The 20646-nt window shown below is 39.1% G+C and overlaps 1 protein-coding gene across 3 annotated transcripts in view; it reads right to left on the reverse strand.

The window, feature by feature from the left end:
• Positions 1-20646, reverse strand: part of LOC140539374 (glucocorticoid receptor-like) — a 59774-nt gene continuing 39128 nt past the window's right edge. For 2 of the 3 annotated variants that reach the window (XM_072662078.1, XM_072662079.1), the window contains 7 exons: positions 15409-15435; positions 9877-9993; positions 7666-7944; positions 5098-5242; positions 4601-4731; positions 2396-2553; positions 1-2089 (listed from right to left, as the gene is read on the reverse strand). In XM_072662078.1, the coding sequence (XP_072518179.1) occupies positions 1937-2089; positions 2396-2553; positions 4601-4731; positions 5098-5242; positions 7666-7944; positions 9877-9993; positions 15409-15435 (1010 nt within the window). In that variant the 3' untranslated portion in view covers positions 1-1936. The remainder of the gene's footprint in view (positions 2090-2395; positions 2554-4600; positions 4732-5097; positions 5243-7665; positions 7945-9876; positions 9994-15408; positions 15436-20646) is intronic. The other variant, XM_072662080.1, reaches the window with a different exon arrangement.

A 20646-nucleotide genomic window follows, 5' to 3' on the forward strand; every position in this document is an offset into this window, starting at 1 on the left:
CCCCCCCCCCCACACACACACACACACATTTTTAGAAGTTTGCACACAAGATTTTGTTAGTCTTCTAGATCACAAGGCAGCTGTTCTTCTGGCTTATATACAGCCTTAAGTGGGGAGTGTTCTTGGGGAAAGAGATTTTTTTTTTTTCGCCATTTGGCAAAGAAAGGTGCTGGTCGCAATATCGCTCAAACGTTATGAATGGCTGTGCACACTGAAGTTATGACGAGGCTCGTTATTAATAGGCTCATGAGGGTGGACGTAACGCTTCGCTGGTGTAGTTTCGGTAAAAAGACAGCAGCAGTATGTGAAAAGTGAAGCACACATGAAGGGAAAAGCAAATGCAGGCCTGAGCAGAAAGAACATGAACTGATCATCTTTTGTCCCTGTTCACAATATCACCATAAAGTGGTGCTTCTCCATGTTGAGAACAGAAGCACGCAAATGGACGCAAAACGGCTTTCTATTAGAGGCTCCACAGCAATGTGCCCAAAACGGCACTTCTACTCCCCTAAGATCCTAATGTAGGTGTTGATTAAAGGATCTTAAACAATGCAGTCCCAACAGCAAAACAAAAATGGACTACAGTAGGAAAATACTTTCAAAGACATGCACAGCGAAGTAGGCCAGAACAATTAGCCTGAGGTTGTCCAATGAGTTACAGAATTCCTGGCAAGAGGGGGGGGAGGAAAACCCAAAGTTGTTTAGTTGTTTGGGGGGGGGCCCTTGCTATGTGCTTTTCAAGACAGAATGCTTACTTAAAATTCCTGTGATGGTGGAGCGTGTGTCTATTGAAACACTGTGGACAGTATCAGTAATACATTTTTTTTGTTTGTTTTTTTTAAGCAGTAGGCTTGGATCCACTATAAGCTGTAATCCAAATTTGGACTGAATTTGTAGTTTGTGTGTAGCTGTGCTTTAGTGCCACAGCAAGCAATACCTGTGATCACCCTAAAGCTCAACTCTAGGAAACAGAGTCACAAACGATTTACTTGCTAAGTGACTTCAATCTGTCTGGCTGCCTACTCTGTCTTAAAATGGACCTGGAGACCACTGTATACTTCAGGCCATTAACATTTATTTGATGTGTTTTTGAAGCCCACCAGAGAGGACATGTCGCTCTTTTGATTTATAGGTTACAGCGTTGCAGATGTTGCTTAACACAGACTGAAATTGAAAAGCACATATTGGCGCTATGTGTCCAGGACAAAAGAATTTCGTAAAAGCATAAACAACAAGTAGCTGGTGACAAAAGACCTCAGAGACTGGGGGTAAAAACACTTTGAACTAATGTTCGAGCGCGGTGTCTGGATCGAAAACAAGTCTTCAGCCACCTCTGAGGATCACTGAGCTGCCAGCTCTTAAAACAAAACCAAAAACAAAAAAAAATGGCTGCATCAAGCAGGAGCAGAAAATGCCGTGACTGGTACAAAACACAAGCATAAACAGAACAGCATGTATGCTAACTTACTTGCACTGGACAGAGAAATTGCTGAAGTCATTTCGTAGTTGTATTTTTGTTTTTTTTCTTCTCTGTAAAAAGGCACGTTTTCCCTTTTATGTTATACTTTTGTAAACATTGCAGCACTGTACATGCAAAAAAAAAAAAAAAATCAATAGAACATTTGTTAAGCTTGTAAAATTAGCCCCCTCCAGTCTAATGTAGGTGCAGAAAGTGTTATTGTGATTTAGGAAAATAAAAGGGCTGAAAAAATGTTGTCCTTGACTGCCACAAACATTCGTTATCTTTCTTACCTCCCTGCTCTTTCTCCCACTCAAAAGCCCATTCCTCTGGGAATGACACACATACAGGACGTGGAAAAAAAACACACCGTTTACTAATCCTTGATAGTGGAGGGCCTATTTAGAGCAATAAGTTGGGCGGGTAGGCTAGCGGTGGGCGACGTTAAGGCATTTTCGTTGTTTTTGTCTAAGGCAGTCATTTCTGATGAAAGAGAAGAGGCTTGACGCTTCCGTCTTTGATTTTCGGAAGCTGGTTACTGATGATTTCGGCCAGCATCTCCGGGAACTCCACGCTCAGGGACTTGTTCACGAATGTGTAGAAACAAAAGTTGAGCAGCCCCTCCACCATCTGCGAACAAAGGCAGCGTTTAGGCAGTCAGCAGAGCCTTAGACCACAATGGTGTAAACAGAGCTCCCAGACAGTGGCCCACTGTTAGGTGTTGTGTGAAGTAATAACAGCAGTATTGAATACTGGCCTCAGTATCTATTATTGTGATTTCATTAGTGCAAAAGCTGCCTTTACCAAAGCATCAATCCCAGCTCTGAACGGTATCACCACCAGGAAAAAAGAAAAATCTGTCTTTAAATTTAATCCCACTACTACTACTTTGTGCTTTTCCTGACTCAAAGGCTCCAAAAGAAACCCTCAGCTTACCTCTTGCATGGAATCCAAAAGCTTAGTGAGCTGGTAGAACCTCTGCCAGTTCTGGCTGGAGTTTTCATCACGTTTGACAATAGCCTTGCCCAGCTCTTTAATGTAGGACATGCGGATTTCATCAAACACAGCCTGGCTCTTCAGCCCATCCTTTGGTACTGCAATTACCAAATTACAGCTTAGTCACAATGTCAATCAGCAGAACAAAGATAGGACATTTATTTGTTTGTCAAGCAATTAATTAATAATTAATTATTATTATATTTCAACAAAGCACAAACAACAAATAAGATTAACATTTAACAGGCCGTTATTGCACACTACATCCACATTGCAAAATCCACAATTTCCAGAAATATGAAAACATCCCTCAGTTTAGTCCAGTTTATCGCACAAATCCCTTTCCCCAACCTCACTTAATTGTTGGAAAGTATGTATAAACCATTTTAAATTCACTGCACTCTTCCTCGTGGAGGGAAAAAATATAATGCCATATCAGCAATCGGATCTGAGGTTCTGGGATGTTGAACTATAGCCCAGGCAAACCCATTTAAAATGGACATGAGCTTATGCACAGTGATGCAGCATCAAATACAATGGGAGAAACTGTATCCTGTTTTCTAATGAGATAATTGCGGTCATATGAAGTCTGATCCCCAGCTAGATCAATCAAAATCTGAACTTCATATTTCGAGATGTGGGCTATATGGACTAAGTATTTAATCCTGTGATTTACAGGACATGCTGCATGAACAGAAATGGAAGCCTGAGAGCCTTTTTGTTTAGTGAAGCAGCGCCAAAAAAAAAAAACCTGTTTGGAAACAGACATGTAATTTTCATTTCTTCAAGAAACAATCAAAGTACCCAAGTGAATCCTGTTATACTTCATTTTAGTGCAATTTAAAAGGCATGAAATGATTCTTTAAATGCTCATTAAAGCTTGTCACTTTACAACAAATTGTATCTTTGCTAACATACCGAGCAGCAAATGGCTTGCCATGTAAGGACATGGTTATTTTAGACTAACTTTAGCCCTACACAACACAATCTGGGGTCTTTTCCTTTTTGCATTTAGAAAGAGCAAAGCCTAAAAAATAAGATATGTATCATAAGCCACTAGTGCCAGAACAAGAATACTGTTACAGAAAGCTGTTTGTTTGATTTTGTTTCTGCCATAAAGTATCATAAATCATGTCATGTTTTCTGGTTGGCTTACGTTAAGATAAATTATTCAGTATCAAGTATGTTCAGACTGTTGTGAAACGTTTGTTCTGTATCAGCACACTGTGCCATGCTGAACTGGTGCTTTATGACCTGCGGTAGTTTGTCTTTGACTACACTCAAAATAGACCCAGGACATTTAGAATGATGGTGTTACCAGGGCGGCAGAGCAGCAACACTAGCGGAGACTCTTTGCTGTACAGTATTAGCAGAATGACTTAATGAATATTTCTAGAACTTTCAGCTGCAGGTAAGTGTGAGAAGAAATAATCAGATACACATCTTTTCAATCACTTAATTATATGTAATATGAGTCACTAGCAAGCTAATCAGTGCTTTTTTTTTTTTTTTATTTATCAGTAAAAAAAAAAAAAAAAAAAGAAATCCCACTGCTATGGCATACCCCTGACATAATGAGCAAAGAGTCAGAAAACGCAGCAGAACCAAACTAAGCCACTTGTGTAACACGGTACTCATTATGCATATTAATGGACAACGCATGGCATCTGTTTGGGTGCTAAAAACTGCAAACTACATTAAACTGTGTCAAAGTGACACACTAAAGAAGCACACTCAAAAAAAACCAAAAAAAAAACCTGTATTTAACCATCAACATCAATGTGGTATTAAACTTAACAGTTACTTTCATCTGCTGTCCATATATATATATATATATATATATATATATAATCCGATCGGCTGAATCATGTCAATACATAAATATTAAATTCTGTATGAATATGCCCTGAAATGCTGCTTTGCTTTGCTTTCAGTGTGTTTTAGGAATCTTTTCATTTTTAAGTAACCATCAAATCTGCTTGGCTGAACAAATCTGGAACCCACAAAAACACTGGTAAGACCAACGATCTATACAACCCACTGATGGTAATGATGTCCAATGTTAAGCAGAATAAATGTGCAACCATTAATTTTTTTATATATAGAATCAGAGCCATATTAAAGAATAAAGATTAAGGAACCAACCTGTGCTGAGCAAGAGAAGAACTTTCATGCAGAGATACTCTTCATATGACACTTGGAGTCTCACCAGTTCATTGGCAATCTTCAGCATCTGCTCACACTGTTCACCCATGTAGGGCAACTTCATCCTCTCCCTGAAACACATCCAAAACTTAACTCCTTCCCAAGAGGAGAGTAAGAGCTTTTCACTTAGCCTTGTTCAAGGACAAAATAAATCTGTAATTCATCAAGCTTCTCAATTCATAACCTCATAACCACTATATTTCACTGATTTATCAATGTGGTAGATCATGTGGATCCAAATGCTGGGCAGTAAATCTGGTCATAAATCACATCTTAAGACATTCCAAACTACAGTTTTCTCGACTGACTTACTGATTTAAAACACAAACTACTTAGATTTCAACAGACCAGCCAAGCTTGAGGCTTTATAAGCCTCAGAGTTCAGGATTTTTTTTTTTTATTATTAATTATTATTTTAAATAAAAAGCTGTGCTCACTCGTTGATGACTAGGTCTGGGGCAAAACAGAGCATGCCTCCATTGCACTGCTGGTAGGATCTCCAGCCAAGGCCGAATGACATGAGGAACAGCCAGGAGCACTGTAGCAGCGTCATCTGGTCATCCAGGTGCAGGTTCCGGAAACCTAAGGATAGGAAAAGCATGAGACGATACAGTACATATGTACTATTTACACAGGATTTGCCCAGTTTTAAAGATCTAGATTACATAGGAATAGCCATGGTAACCATGGTAAGGTAGCTCACAGTAAACTGACACTTACAGTAACCAATTAGGATGGGTGCAGGTGTGTTAGCATAACATCAGTATTTACGGTTACAAAGTTTCAATAAATCCCTAATATAAGTATATCAGGTTGAGGTGCTGCTGGAACTTAACAAATTCAGACATTTTTACATATTAATAATTTTCACACTCCTTAGTTTGAAAACCGCTGTTTTGAACACATACCAGAACAGAGGCAAATGCCTAGAATAATCAGGTGATGAATGACATCCACAGTGATTCAACTTTGATCTTTGTTCTTTAAAACCAACTATGTTCCAACTAAGAGTCTCGGTTCATGTTCATTTACCAGTATAAAAACACGGTACAAAGTGAGCACCAGTTGGTTTTGTAATATCTTCCAAAGGTGAAGTGCTTAACGTCCTCTTTGGCCGTGTTTGCTCAGGCGTGCAACTCTTATATAACCTCACTCTCGAGTTTTTTCCCAGCTCACCTCATTTTGCTCAGGCTAGAGCAGTGGGACAGAGTAAATACTTCCAACGATTAACAAATCATGTGCGTGCTTTCTCACGCCACTGTGGCCGTACTGCCTGGCATGCTAACGCTCTTGCTTTTAACGGTTGACCTTTTTCAGCAATCTAGAACTCGCTTCTCAGATTGCCCTCATAATGACCAGAGAGGTAATTTGGCTGACACATCTAACACAGCTATTAACAACTATGCTAACTGCCAGTATACATTCAATAATACAGTTACACAAAAAAATAATTAATAAAAAAAATTACTAATAAAATGTGGTATATTTGTTATATTAGACACAACTATGGCCAAACAATCCAACTAAACTAGGAACACAAACAGTTTTAATGAGCACACTGAGTGAGCATATATAGAGCAGGTTGGAAAAAGTAAGTGTAGTTCCTTCTTTAGGAGCAATCATCTCCACCAACCATTTCCTGTAGCTGGCAATATAATCTGAACAACACAGAGGGGAAGATTCCTCCATGCAAATGTGTTTAAGTTCAGCAATCTTTCTGGGATGACAAAGACAAAATCTAAAGACCACCAGTGAGCAAACCAACGGCGACAGTGGCAACTCAGAGCTGGAGAAAGAAACTTTGGGAGGAACCAAGACTCAACACCAAACAATCATCTTTTTTTAACCACTCTTAAGCTGATCTATTTGTGTGCTTTGGGTAAAAGGTAAAAAAGGTAAAGGTGCACATATTTGTCACTGTACAGTGTACACTGGACAGCAAAATGTGTCCTCCGCGTTTAATCCATCTGTGGAAGTGAACACACACACACTAGTGAACTAGGGCCAGTGAGTACACACACACACCCAGAGCGGTGGGCAGCCAACTCCAGCGCCCGGGGAGCAGAGAGGGTAAAGGGCCTTGCTCAAGGGCCCAACAGTGGCAGCTTGCCAAGCCCAGGAATCGAACCCACAACCTTGTCTTGTTGACTCATCCAATTCATCTTGATCTACTACCTTTTATTTTTTCCTGTAAACTGTTTCTGATACACTTAAATTCATTGTCTACCTAATGATCGCAGGGCATCCAGGCCATGAGGTAGCTAAACAGCCCAAACCATAATGCTCCCTCCATGGAGAGATTATATTTTTTGTTGGCGTGCAGAGGTCTTTTTTCCTCCAAACATAGCTTTGTGCATCTGTGAAAAAAAAAAAGCTCCGCATTCATCTCATCTGTCCTTTGAACTTTCTCTCAGAAGCACTGTGGAACAGCCAGTTGCAAACTTGAGACTGGCCACTGTCTCTAATGGACACATGAACAAAGTGTGTAACTTTTCTGTCTGTTTTTTCACACCTCTTTCAGAATTGCTTGTTGAAGTGGTCTTAACAGGATGCTCACTCCTACGGACAGTATAAACATGCTTGAATTTTCTCCTTTTGTGGACAATTTATCTAACTGCAGACTGATGTACACTAAACCATCTCTCTTGAGACGGACAGATCAGTAACCAGGCTCTGTGTGCTTTTATTAAATGGATAAAGCCACACTTCCAATCTTATCTTGTAAACTAAAACACCTTTTTTCCAATTATCTCTTAGTAAGGTCATTAAACATCCACAGAGCAGCCTAGAAAACTACTTGGCAACTACTGAACCTAACAATTTATGGAATCAGACACTTGCCTCAAACTGTTATCTCAAATACATTTGCCTGTCGTTTGTGACACCATGTCATCTATAAAAATGGCAAAACACTGCATAGCTTAAAACGGTCATGTGTACATTTGATGTTGGTTCTCTCTCATTTTAAGGATAGAAGCAGAACAGCTACAAAATACCCTCTTTACCTGGTAGGGCCTTGGCCCACTTGACTGCTGAGATGACCTGGCGACCACCCAGCCGATTGAGGGTGGTCATGAGGCGGGTAGAGGTGTCCGGGATGGTACTATCATAGCCTGCATACACGATCTCTGGCTCGATAGCCTTGAGCAGGGACAGCATGGTGGGTACCAGCTGAGGCATGGACTTGGGCACCAATAAGCATGCCCGCTCGTCTGGCATGGGGTGTGCTGGGTCAGCCATGGCCTGCTGGCCCTTTAGCCGGATTAGCTTTTTGTTTTTGCGTGCTGGAATACAGGGAGAGAGTGCAAATCAGAGAAGATTCCATCCTCAATCAAGGAAGGGTCAAACTTTTGAGTTACATTTACGTGCATTAGAGAAAAGGCCAGTAGAAATAGCTAGCTTGCTGAATGTTTCAGTGACTAAAACAAAGCCTGATTTTCTTCTGAAATATTTTAGTTGAAAAGCTATAGGAACAAGGTCTGGAAATAGCTTCAGATATTTATTGCCAGGATTATGCAATACGTTGGAAACGTACATTCTGACATGACTGTCAAAGTTTTTCAGATTCATTCTATGGTTTTATTGGAATTAGATCAGGTGCTTACGGCCAGTGAAGACCACTGAACTCATAGTCATGTCCATGAAACCAGGTTAAGATTTTTGCTTTGTGAAATGGTGCATTATCATTTGCTCCAAATTCTGAGCCTCACATCTGTGTGAAATCATGATTCACCATACCAGGCTACAATTTTGGGGACCCACAACTGGTGGAGTGACTTGATCCCAGTTGAACTGGATCTCTGCAGAGACCTGAAAATGAGGGACCTCCTGGGGGACCTGAGGCCCACTGCAGCTTCAGCTTTCTGTTCTTGGCTGACAGAAGTGGAACCAAATGGGTTCCTTGATGATGTATTCAATCTATATAATCAAGGTTCAAAGTTTTGTGTGATCTAGTGACCTGTTCTCAGATGTTTTTTTTACTGCTCACCACAGTTGTAAAGTGCGGTCTCTTTACATTCTACTTTGACGCACTCAGTAACAAGGCATCTCCTGCAAAACCGCTGCTCACTGCATGTGTTTTCTTTATTACACTATTTTAAGTTAACAGCCTGTTGTGTTAAAATCACACAGTGCTGAGATCACATTCCGTCATATTGATGGTTGATGTGAGCATTACCTGAAGCTGCTGGCCCTGCATGATTTTATGCCTTTTTTTTTTTACCATTGGCTGAAAAGACGTTTGGAATTAATGTTTAGGTTTACAGGTGTTCCTAGTAAAGTGCTTGCTGGCTGTGTATACACACAATGAATTTGCATACTTCAGACTCTTTCACATTTTGCTCTCAATTCCCCGTAATTACTAAAGTGAAAAACTAAAGTGATAGCAGTATTTTTGTATGTTTTTCAATAGTTCTGAAAGATGATAATAAGAGACACTTAGAGCTAAATTTCTAGTGTCTATGCAAATTTTTAGCTCTACCTTTTTAATAAATGTAGTGCAGATTGACTGGGGGAGCTTTTTTTTTTTTTTTTTGCACAAGGCTGCAACATAAGTCTCTCCAAATATGCTGCATAACCCTCTTAACACTTTTTCTAAACGTGAAAAAAACAGAAACAGAAAACACATACAGTATATTTTTTACAGTATTTTTTTAACTCCTGCCGCATGCTTTTTTCTCCTTTTTGTTTTGATTTAGCGTGCATGTTTCTCCATGTGAGGTTACCATCAAATTCAATCTCATTTTGTCCCATGTTTTTAATTTTCCATCATAAATGTTTCTATGGCAACTAAGAGCCTCAATGATTGATCCCCAGATTCAGTAGGCTTGCTGCTGCATATACGTCATTTTACACCCCCTCCGCCTTATTCTACGCTTCAAACAAATAGATCATGCACAGTTTTATACTCTTGCACATAAGTAGATGAGCCATTCATGCTCCACGTAGTGCATCAAAGGGGCTGCTCAGACCATTATTTTACGGCATGCTGCCTTTTCCCTAAAAGCAGCTCCACAATGGTTGAAAAAACTTCCATCACCTGCACAAGATGCTTCCTAGAGAAGCCACAGGAGAGGAGAAAGATGATTGTCACGACCTCTAGACTCAAACATACGGTTTGGGTACGGGTTGAGAGTACCGGGGTAAGCCTTTTAAAGCCTTTTAAAGCTTTTATACAGTGATTGAGTAATACGTGCTACCGTTGAGTAATACATTACCTTCCAGGTTCATGCCGGCTTGTAGACACTTGCGGAAGCGGCAGGCCGGGCAGTTCTTCCTGCGAATTTTGTCGATGATGCAGTCATTCCTCCCCGCGCACAGATAGTTGTGCTGGCCTGAGAGGGAAAGGGGGTAATTACTGGCAGGCTGACTGTAAGAGGATTAGGGGGCAAGTGCTGGGCGCACACAGTAAACCCCTCCTGGAGTGAACCCAGCCTGACACTGTTGTCCCAGCTGCTGGGCCAATGCTTAGGTGATGGCTCAATCACTAAACGTTGCTTCCAGAAAAGCCCTCCCCACATACACAGAAATAATGAATCAGCAATGTTGAAACAACTAGTATAGAAATACTTGTTGTTTCTAAATGGTCAAGAAACAATCAATCACTGACAAGAATATGATGTTGAGCATCACTTGTGAGTAAATTTAATGTGAGAAAGCGATCAGTTGCATGCAAAGGTCTGGGCACTGCTTTGTCATTTTCTGTTATTTAAGTGTAAATAACTAAATACAATATCTGCAGTAAAGCATTAAAGAATGTCATTTCCATGCAAAGATTAGTGGTATGTTACTTTAACATACTATTAACATAAAACAAAAAAATTAATAAAATAAAACAGTCAATGTGGCATAAGTGAAAGTTTGGACATCCAGTATTTAGTAACACTGTTTTTGGCAGAGGTTTGATGATATTACTGGAGCATCTTAAACACACAGCATGTCTAGAATGTACCCACACAATTTTAGTGACCGTCAATTCAGAGGGCTGTAAGGGCCATTCCAAAAGCTTCAGCTTTCATTTTGTAAGCAGTCCATGATGGATTTTGAGGTCAGTTTTGGATTATTGTACCGTTAGAGAAAGCATCATCTTTTTAGCATCAGTTTTGCCATCATAAAGGATTTCTGGCCAACATACAAGCAAATACGAGTTTTCTTGGTCTTCCAGATCTTGCCTTGACCACCACAGTTCCCCTTAACAGACATTGCAAAATTACATTTTGGACAGTGGATACTTTTTGGAGATCCTCTGTCATTTGCCTACAACATGCTCATTGTTGAGTGCTAGCACAAGGTTTGAGGAGTCAGAGAAATGATTACATTAAGCTGACAATACCAAATAACTCGACCTGACCAACCAGTCCTAATGAGTCAATTAGTCATTTATGTTTTTACCTTTTCTCATTTTGACAAACAGATAAAAATTCATCATAATGAATCACGTACCCTAAACTGGTGCGGTTCATTTGTGGCGAGAATGTGATCTGACCTCAATCCAACCCAACTATCAGGTGCAGGTACTGTGCAAGTTTGAGCTAAATGGCTCCTGCAGCCAGGTGTACTTTGCATTACTTTGCAGATCATTTCTATAGCTATGAACAAATGCTATCTCTGCCATTTCTCCCTGTTAAATTGCACAGAAATATACACTAGGGCCTTCTTCCTGTATGTCTCTATATTTTTTTAATGCCAACAGTAGATAGCCCAACCCACTCCTTAATACTCTCCCCAATCACATGTAGTGAGGGTGAGTACGGACACATGCCTCCTCTGACACATGCACAACCAGCCAGCGCCTCTTTTTAACCTGTAGCTGCAATATCACCCAGCAACTAATGTGCTTGGAGGAAGCTCTGGGTAGCCAGCCCTGACGCATCAGCTAGCTAGCCAGCCAGCATTACACTGAGGTGGCAGGCCACACACACACACAAACACACATTACTTGTTTATCTTGATAAAACACACATATATAATAAATAATATAAATTGTAAGAACTTGTTAACAAGAGGACACATTTACTAGATAATGTGTATTTATCATGTGAACATTGAGAATCTATGTGAACAACCTGCTTGGTTAAGTGAGGGTATAGGCTTTAACCCGGAAGGTCAGAAAAAAGGTACTAAACGCTGCAAACGTCAGCCTGGGAGAACTATAGCACTGTTTCCAATGCTCTAAAACAACCTGAGCCAATGAAGGGTTAGGTAAATGAGTATAATCCACAGTATTAACACAATGAAAATGCAATGTGCAATGCAAGCTAGAGGTGCAGGATAAGAGAGTATGGATGACTAAAGGCAGGGGGGAAAATGTTTATTTTTGTGTTGTAGTCAGCAGAACTCAATTAAGCAACTGCTCTCACAGAAAAGAAGAACAGGGTTGATAACACAAGGGACACAAGCAAGCTTTTCTTCTGGGTAATAGACCACTGCGAATCCCAAAAGCAGATCTAAAAAGTATTACTGTGGTTTTTTTCAGCAGTTTCAGAAAAGCCAAAAATGAACAGTTCTGTGATTCTTTAAAGGATAATCCAAAAGAAAACATGCAGCCGTGCAAGGCCCATCCAAAATGATAAGCCACAACAGCTGAACGCTGACAGCCTTCTCTGCCTAACGTAGGTCTCCCATTTGGTGTAAGGAATCGCAGTCCAAATGGAACACATGCAGAGTCTGTAGTGACCAACATGGCGGGCTGAGCCTTCTGGAGTATTACGACATACACTCACTAAACTTGGAAATTACATAAAATCACTGAGTGAATGACTTTTCAGTTCAGTTTTTTCAGTTCAGATCTGGAACCATAATAATTCAACTAAAGCTGAAAGCCAATTATAGTCAAAATACACTGGGGGGAAAATATATTTTCCATCCAAGTTACAGTTTAAAATGAAAAAAGAAAAAAAAAATAATCGAAAAACACACAACCCTCCCCCTTCCCTTTCCCAAGCACAGTTGATTAGTAAGTCATCTTGGCTGTCTGAAGGTTTTCTCTTTTCCTCTGAAGCTCAATAATGGCTTATACCTCAGAATTTGGCACACTTTTAGCACCAAACTGCATTTAAGACATTATTAGACATTATGTGGTTTCTGACACTGACACAGTTGTACAAACAAAATTTGCGATTGAATGATACTACTACCTTGTGTTCTATACCTGTAAGTAACACACTTTAATAATGCAGATGACAATGCATTATACACAATGTCCAAAAAGGCAAAACTAAATCAAGCACATTTCAAACAAGTGCTAGACTGATTACATTTGGGGTAAGCAGAAAGCTGTTTAAATCGATAGTGTTAATGAACAATTAAACAGAGAATTGAGAGTGTTAGTTATTGCTGCAGTTAGAGTACACCTTAGTCAAAATTTGTATTACTAAGAATATAAGTGAATAAAAAAATGAACAGCAGCTGCCTAGCAGTCTGAAAATGAGAACTGATTCCCATAAACCAGGAAAAATTCACGAAAAAATAGCAAAATGTTTTCAGGTAGCCGTTTCTTTAGGTTGTAATGTAATTAGGAAACAGCAGTTAACAGGAATGGTGGAGGTCAAACGGAGGTCTGGAGGACCAAGAAATCTTTCAGAGATAATTGCTTGTAGGATTGCTGGAAAGGCAAATCAAAACCACAGACTGCAAAAGACCTTCAGGAAGCAGACTCTGGAGTGGGTGAACTGTTCTACTGTGCAGCGACAACGGCACAAATATGACCATGGTAGAGTCAGTGTCCGTTTTTAAAAGAACATCCAAGACAAAGAAGCAAAGGTAAGCTTAGAGAAACATGGAGACAAATTTAATGAAATGAACACCTCAGCTATTGTTAAGCACAGGGTGGATCGATAATGCTTTGGCCAGTAGCCACTGGCAACAGTTCACTGGTAGAGAAGAATGAATTCAATGACCAACTTTCACATGTGCTAAAATGTTGTTTTTTTTTTTGTTTTTTTTTTTTACTTATGTCTTTAGTTTTACTTCTGCTTAGTTTCATTTTGTCTATAGTCTTAACATATGTTCTCCAGGGTTTCGTAGTAAAGTAAGAATTTACTGCGCAGTGTAACTGACCATTTGCTGTGCATGACATAAAAGCGCTGAATCTTGAATGATTAGGAGCTTCTACAGCTGGATAAGGGTCCCCTGATCTAAACAGCATCACAAAGTGTGTACAGACTTCAAAAGTGCAGCAGACGTCGGTGCAGCAAAATGGCCCCAAAATCTCACCGAACCAGAAGCCTTTGGCAAGGAAGGAAGGGTGCAAAAATGAAAGACTCAAAAAGTGTTAACAAGGAGTGATAATTGTCAAAGAGGGTGTAACTAAGTACTGACCATGTAGGGTGCCCAAACTTGGCTCTGGGCCTTTTCCTAATTTGTCATTTTGAAACTGTAAAAAAAAAAGATGAAAATGAAGAAAAGTAATCTTGCTCAAAATTATTTAAGAAATGCATCATATTTTTTCAGCTATTTTTTATTATAGAAATTTGACCAGGGCTGCCCAAATTTTTGCATACGGCTGCAAGACAATTTTGCAGCATACCGATTGAGTCACGTGTCCACAAAAATGGAGTGCTGCGCTCCCCTTAAAGCTTCAAATTAACCATGAGCCATGTGTTAAAAGCTGCACAAAATCCTCCCGTGGAATGTCTCACTCGCATGCTGCTCTACTGCAGTGTGGGTTGCTTTCGGTAAAAAAAAAAAAAAAAAAAAAAAAAAAAAGCACACTTCCGACTCCCTCACCAGTGCTGTTGATATTGAATGTTTAGTGACACGGAGTGCAAAGAAGACTGGCCAAGTCTAAACTAAGGCTGAATTGCAAATAGCTTATCTTTACTCCTTATCTACTTCACTGCACAGTTAACTGTTTAAGGAACGCATCTGGGAATCAACCATAGACTACATATCTGTCTATTAGACATTAATTGCACATTTGACTATAAATACTATACCTTCCTGACTTCTGACTTCTAGCACGCTATATACACACTTTATATTTCACTTTTAAATTTGTATGCTGAAAAAATGTGATCTCAGTTCTTAGCAAAACAATCGTAATTGTCTTTTATCCAGGAATCAGTTCAAAATTCATAATTAACATCCACTAGTCAAATACAGTTTCAGTGGAACACTATCTGCCTTCCAGCTAAACTGATTATTTAGCCTCTTTCCAGTGAAACTGGAGTAACTAAGCCAAACGGTGTCAGTCAAAATAAAAGACATGACCAAAAAAAATAAGTAAATAAATTCTCTCATCTTTCTGCTGAAGACCGTTGCTCAGCACTCCCTTCCCTCCAGGTGCAAATGAAGGCACTGCTTTGCGTGAACCTGTTCTGTCAGGCTTGACTCACCCTTCCACAATCAAAAGGAATCCTCCAACTCTGCCGTTTTCAAATGCAAAAGCCGCAACAGTCGAGTGGGCGTGCTAACGGTCTATGTGGACGTTGTGATGGAGAGTTTCTCATAATACAAACTTGCCAGTGAACATTAGTAGTGTTAATAAGCCCTTGAATATTTACACCCTCTTCCTCCTATTGATTGACTGATTCATTACAGTGGCAGAGTGATGGTAGGTAATTCTACTAATTCTACTACCATTCAATATAAAACTACTGCATGAATCATTAATAAAACAAATCACGAAACACATGCATACTAAAAGAGCACAGTAGGTAAACGATTTGAGAGAAACCATTTGAAAGGGGGGTGATTGAGGGCAGGGCGTAATTGGAAGCAGAAGCATTATTAAAGGTAAGTTTATTTACCATCTGTGTTTTGTCGTGCTCTCCATCCTTCACCATTGCCAGAACAACCGTAGAAATGGGGGAGAGAAACAAAAATAACAGATATAAACGTATCAGTGCAACACAGCTCGAGGCACGTAGCACACATCAACAACAAACGTGCAGAGAGGTGGAAGTGGCGGTTCATTCTCGTGACTACATACGACAATCTGTCACATCAGTTCTGTTTGGGTTTTTTTTTTATTCATATCTGTTATTTTTGTGTTCAGCATTAGGTTTAAGAAGTCATACCAAACATCCAGATCATAACCAACAGCTACACTGCTACTCTAATCTTAGTCATACTCACTCATAACTTATGAAAAACATTACAATGTATTTTCAACAATCTCTAGTGCACTGTCCATTACCACAGAATGACTTTAATGTGCTTCACTGTCCACTCTTTAAACCCTAAAGGTCTATATGTGAACATATCCTCCAATTCCTCACCCTCAAGCAACACAACTTAAAAATCATTTCATAGCGCCTACAGAATGATGTATAATAGTTACCAACTAATAGGTCCTAAAATTAAAACTCAAAAGGGTTCAAGGGGTTGAAAAGAAGTCAAAAGAATCTGATTATGAATTTGTAAACTATTAGGGATTTGTAAAAATTGTGAAAGGGATGCGCATTGACAAATTTAAATTACATTAAGATTTAATTTACAGAGAATATAGTTGCAAGAAAAAATAAGTGAATCCTTTTCCTGGATTTCTGCATTTATTACTCCAAAAACAATTATCAGAATTAAAGACAAACACAATTTAACTAAACTACTGTCCTGTTCATGTCTTTCACATCAATTAAACATTCACAGTGCAGGCTAGAAAAAGTGAATCCTTGAATTTATTAATCTGTGTTTTGCCGATTAAATAAATGTATTCCCAAGGCCACCTAGATGTGAGAAACTGTGGAGAGATTAAAAAAAAAAACGTCATATGTTTGGAGAGGAAAAAAAAGACAAAAACCTCATCTCATCTTTTCTATGAAGCATGGTGGAGGGAGATTTTTGGTTTGGGGCTGCTTTGCTGCTTTAGGGATCATTGCGGAAAGAATAAATCCAAAATTTTACAGGACAATGTATGGGCAGCAGATTATGACCACATACTGAAGAGATGTTAGGTGATGCAACACGACAATGATCCAAAGCACACAAGTAAATTAACTAAAGAATGGGTGAAAAAGAAAAAGAGCCTGACCTAAACTGTAATGAAATGTTGCAGCCAGTGATGGTCCTTGCACAGAATTCCTGAATGTTTTCCAAATCCACTGGGAACATTTGGTGGAGGTGATTACTGCTGAAGGAGGATCTACAGGTTATTAAATTCAAGGGTTCACTTACTTTTTTTCTAGCCTGCACTGTGGATGTTTACTAAATGTGCTCCATGAAAGATATGAACAGTACATTTGCTTGTGTGTTATTAGCTACCTAGATAACGATCAGAGTAAACTGCATTAGTATTAAATGCAGAAACCCAAGTGTTTCTTAAGGGTTGACTCACTTTTTCTTGCCACATTAGCTACAGGGAAGAAAAAAAACATAACATACAAAAACAGACTTTAGTCAGAATAAACACAGACTGGTAGCACAACAATTTGGCAGCACACAGAAGTTTACATAACAACGGAGGCTTTCTCTATAGTAGAGCTAATTTGCTAACCAGTGAAGAGTGGGATGCTGATGAGGACTTAATCATCCTCAGTGTACGACGCCTGGTCTCTGCCTTTCAGTCACATCTTTAACAAAGTACTCATGTCAACATACTGTGTGTACGGAGTATTTCAGTTAGGAACTATCAGACTAAATACACACACTCACTTGTAAGAACAAGTGTCATAATTTACAGGCATACTAAAATATAAAATCATCATCATCATTTGGTCTTTATATTATATTTTTAAATACTTCCCATGATTAAAAAACAAAGCCAATACCCAATAGTTGCACATTGAACAGTTAACAGTACTCAAGTACTCAAGTACCCATGCACATCCTTACTAACTATGAGAATAAGCCTTTAATATACGTGATGTACACAAAATTGTTGGTACCCCTCGGTTAATGAAAGAAAAACCCACAATAGTCACAGAAATAACTTGAATCTGAAGTAATAATTGAAGTAATAAAAAATAAAAATGGTATGAAAATTAACCAATAAAATACATTGCTTTTCAACCATGCTTCAACAGAATTATTTAAAAAAATAAAAACTAATGAAACAGGCCTGGACAGAAATGATGGTACCCTTAACTTAACATTTTGTTGCACAACCTTTTGAGGCAATCACTGAAATCGATTCCTGTAACTGTCAATGAGACTTCTGCACCTCTCAGCAGGTATTTTGGACCACTCCTCATGAGCAAACTGCTCCAGTTGTCTCAGGTTTGAAGGGTGCCTTTTCAGACGGCATATTTCAGCTCCTTCCAAAGAGGGCTCATAGAAGGCCACTTCAGAATAGTCCAATGTTTTCCTCTTAGCCATTCTTGGGTGTTTTTAGCTGTGTGTTTTGTGTCATTATCCTGTTGCAAAACCCATGACCTGCTACTGAGACCAAGCTTTCTGACACTGGGCAGCACATTTCTCTCTAGAATCCCTTGATAGTCTTGAGATTTAATTGTACCCTGCACAGATTCAGATTCAATTCATTTCTGTTTACTTACATTTACAGGAAAATGTGAAAAAAAAACAAAAAAAAAACACTGTCTATAGTAATGCTGCAGGAGGAGATGTGGCTGAAAAGTACTGATGTATTCTTTTGACTTCAACAAATTTATCCTAGCAATCAGTGAGGCAGAGCCAGCTTAGCTCACAGCATCCCACCTAACAGGCTGCAGTTGATATAATCCAGCTCCCCTTCAGCTTCAGTACAATCTCAAGATGGATCGCACTGCCAAAGTGGCACCTCTTTAAGTCCTAAAGCGTACGAGTGGATGCTGCTGTGCCCAGTTGTGCTCAACAGTCCAGCAGTTTAAAAATCCCTCTTTTCAAGGTTAACTTCCACACAGGGAGCTGCACTCTTACAGAAAGCAAGGACCGCTCTTTACTGGGCCACTATTCAAAGAAAACAGCATCAATCTGCAAATACTGCCAGGTTAAGGACTGATGGGAAAGAAGCTCTGCAATAAAACTACAGGGGACCATAATGAAGTGAACGGTCTCTCACAAAAGCAGAGATGGTGGGTGGGGGGCGGTGGCATTCCAATGTGTTGGAAAGAGATGGATTGTCAGCTAGGAGTTGGTTGGTTTAATTTTGTTAAAAGATGAGAAGAATCAGGAGCCGATGGTTTGCTTGACTTTAGGCCAAAAGTGCATTAAAAAGCAATAAGTGCTTATATTTGGTAAAAATTGTGGTTTGCAAAATGCATGTCCCATTAGAAACACAAGCTAGCCTGCTATCTTTCTCCAAGTTAATATCCTTCGGAGAGCTTTTCATTATGACTGCAGATTTAATCATCCTTGTGGCAAACTTCACAAGACACATCTGACTGTATAATGCAGACTAACAGCAAACTGATTGATTGGATGAGTGTGAAAACAAAGCCTGTGTCTGAAACATAAGTGCTGTGTATTAAGACAGTACGCTGAGGTAGCCAGTCATGTCTGAATCAGATATTTGTAAAAAACGATGAACGCTGAGGTACCTCTGATTGGCCGTTCTGGCAGAAGGCATCAAAACTGGCAGAAAGAGAGAGATCGGTGTATGTACAAAGCAATTGGGTGAATTTGTTACTGACAACAAATGGCAATTTGTATATAAGCTATAGAACATTCTAATATAAATAAAGTTAAAATTGTAAAAACAAATGCATCTGTATTGGTTCAACTACTTGAACAGACACTGCATTTGTTTTAGTATGTTTATGGATTATTTTGCCCCTTTAGGACACAGAGTAGGGTGGCTCTTTACTGCACCTGTTTATTAATGTTTTGTTTTCTGCTGAAAGTGTCCATTAGCTAATTTAGCTAATATACAGGGGCATACAAAAGTGTAATCTACTTAGTGCAGATAAAAAATGAGCTTTCCAAAAGACACAGTTAAGAATTTTTTCCATCCATTTTACATCATGGATAACAACAAAAAAAAAAAAAAAAAAAAAGGAGGGGGGGGGGGGGGGGAGCTAAGGCAAAAGTTTGGGCATACTGTATGGTCAGTACTTGGCAACACTCCCTCTGGCAAGCATCACAGTTTATGGACCCAGATGAGAGTCTTTTAATTCCTGCTTTGTTTGTTTGTTTTGTCCATTCTTTCTGGCTACTAGTTCAATGAGACTCCTGCAAGCGCTGCTCTAGTAAGGTCTATCCACAAAAATTATTTAATTGAATTCTTCCCTCCATCAGTGAAATGGTTTCCATGCCGCTTGCTGCAGTACAAGTCCAAGAGCATGATCGATCCATCCCATCCCTAACAGTTGAGAGGTGATCATTTAATTCAGTTCAGCACTAAAATACATCAGGCTTGTTTCGATGTTTATTTGAAAACTCCTCATGCTGGAACAGTGCACCAACGGCAAAAAACCTTCTGTGTTCTCAGAAAGTTGGTTTTCCAAACCTCAACTTGACCTCCACCCTTCTTGTTAACTGCCATTCCTCAATTACTAATGATGACAAAATACGATTGGATCACAATTTGTCACAGATCAGATCTTTTTTTATTTCTTGCTTACTAGTGTGTATGTGTTCACTGCACGGATAGGTTAAAGGTGGAGGATAAATTCCATCTGTGTCCAACACAAATGGTCTTGTCTTATGATAGTCATACAAGTTCAAACTTATTTTATTTTTAGTTTGATGTAAGGCTGCATGATGGTCAAAACGGAGACTGTAATATTTTTTTCTTCTATATGTATTGCGATATTAACAAATATAGAATTTTTCTCAGGATCCAACATGTTATGATATTAACCTTTTGGGGTTTATGCGCTGACAAATAAAATGCAATGTTTCTTGATGATTATGTTAAAATCTTTGTGAAAATACAACGCAGAAATAGTTCCTGAATCTACAGTGTGCCCTTTTGATTGCAGTGTATGTGACATAATATGTGATTCAAATCCAAAGTTAAAAAGGCTAGGAAGAAGGGTTGACTGAATACAGAATAGAGAAAGAAAAAGAAAGAAAGAAAAAAAAAAGCCCCTTAGACTCCAGAGTGTTAATAATGCACTTTGTGTATCCAAAATTGGAGTAAAATGAAAGATAGTGGGTAGATATAGACA

The sequence above is a fragment of the Salminus brasiliensis genome, chromosome 18 (genome assembly GCF_030463535.1).
Source record: "Salminus brasiliensis chromosome 18, fSalBra1.hap2, whole genome shotgun sequence".
Lineage (NCBI taxonomy): Eukaryota > Metazoa > Chordata > Actinopteri > Characiformes > Bryconidae > Salminus > Salminus brasiliensis.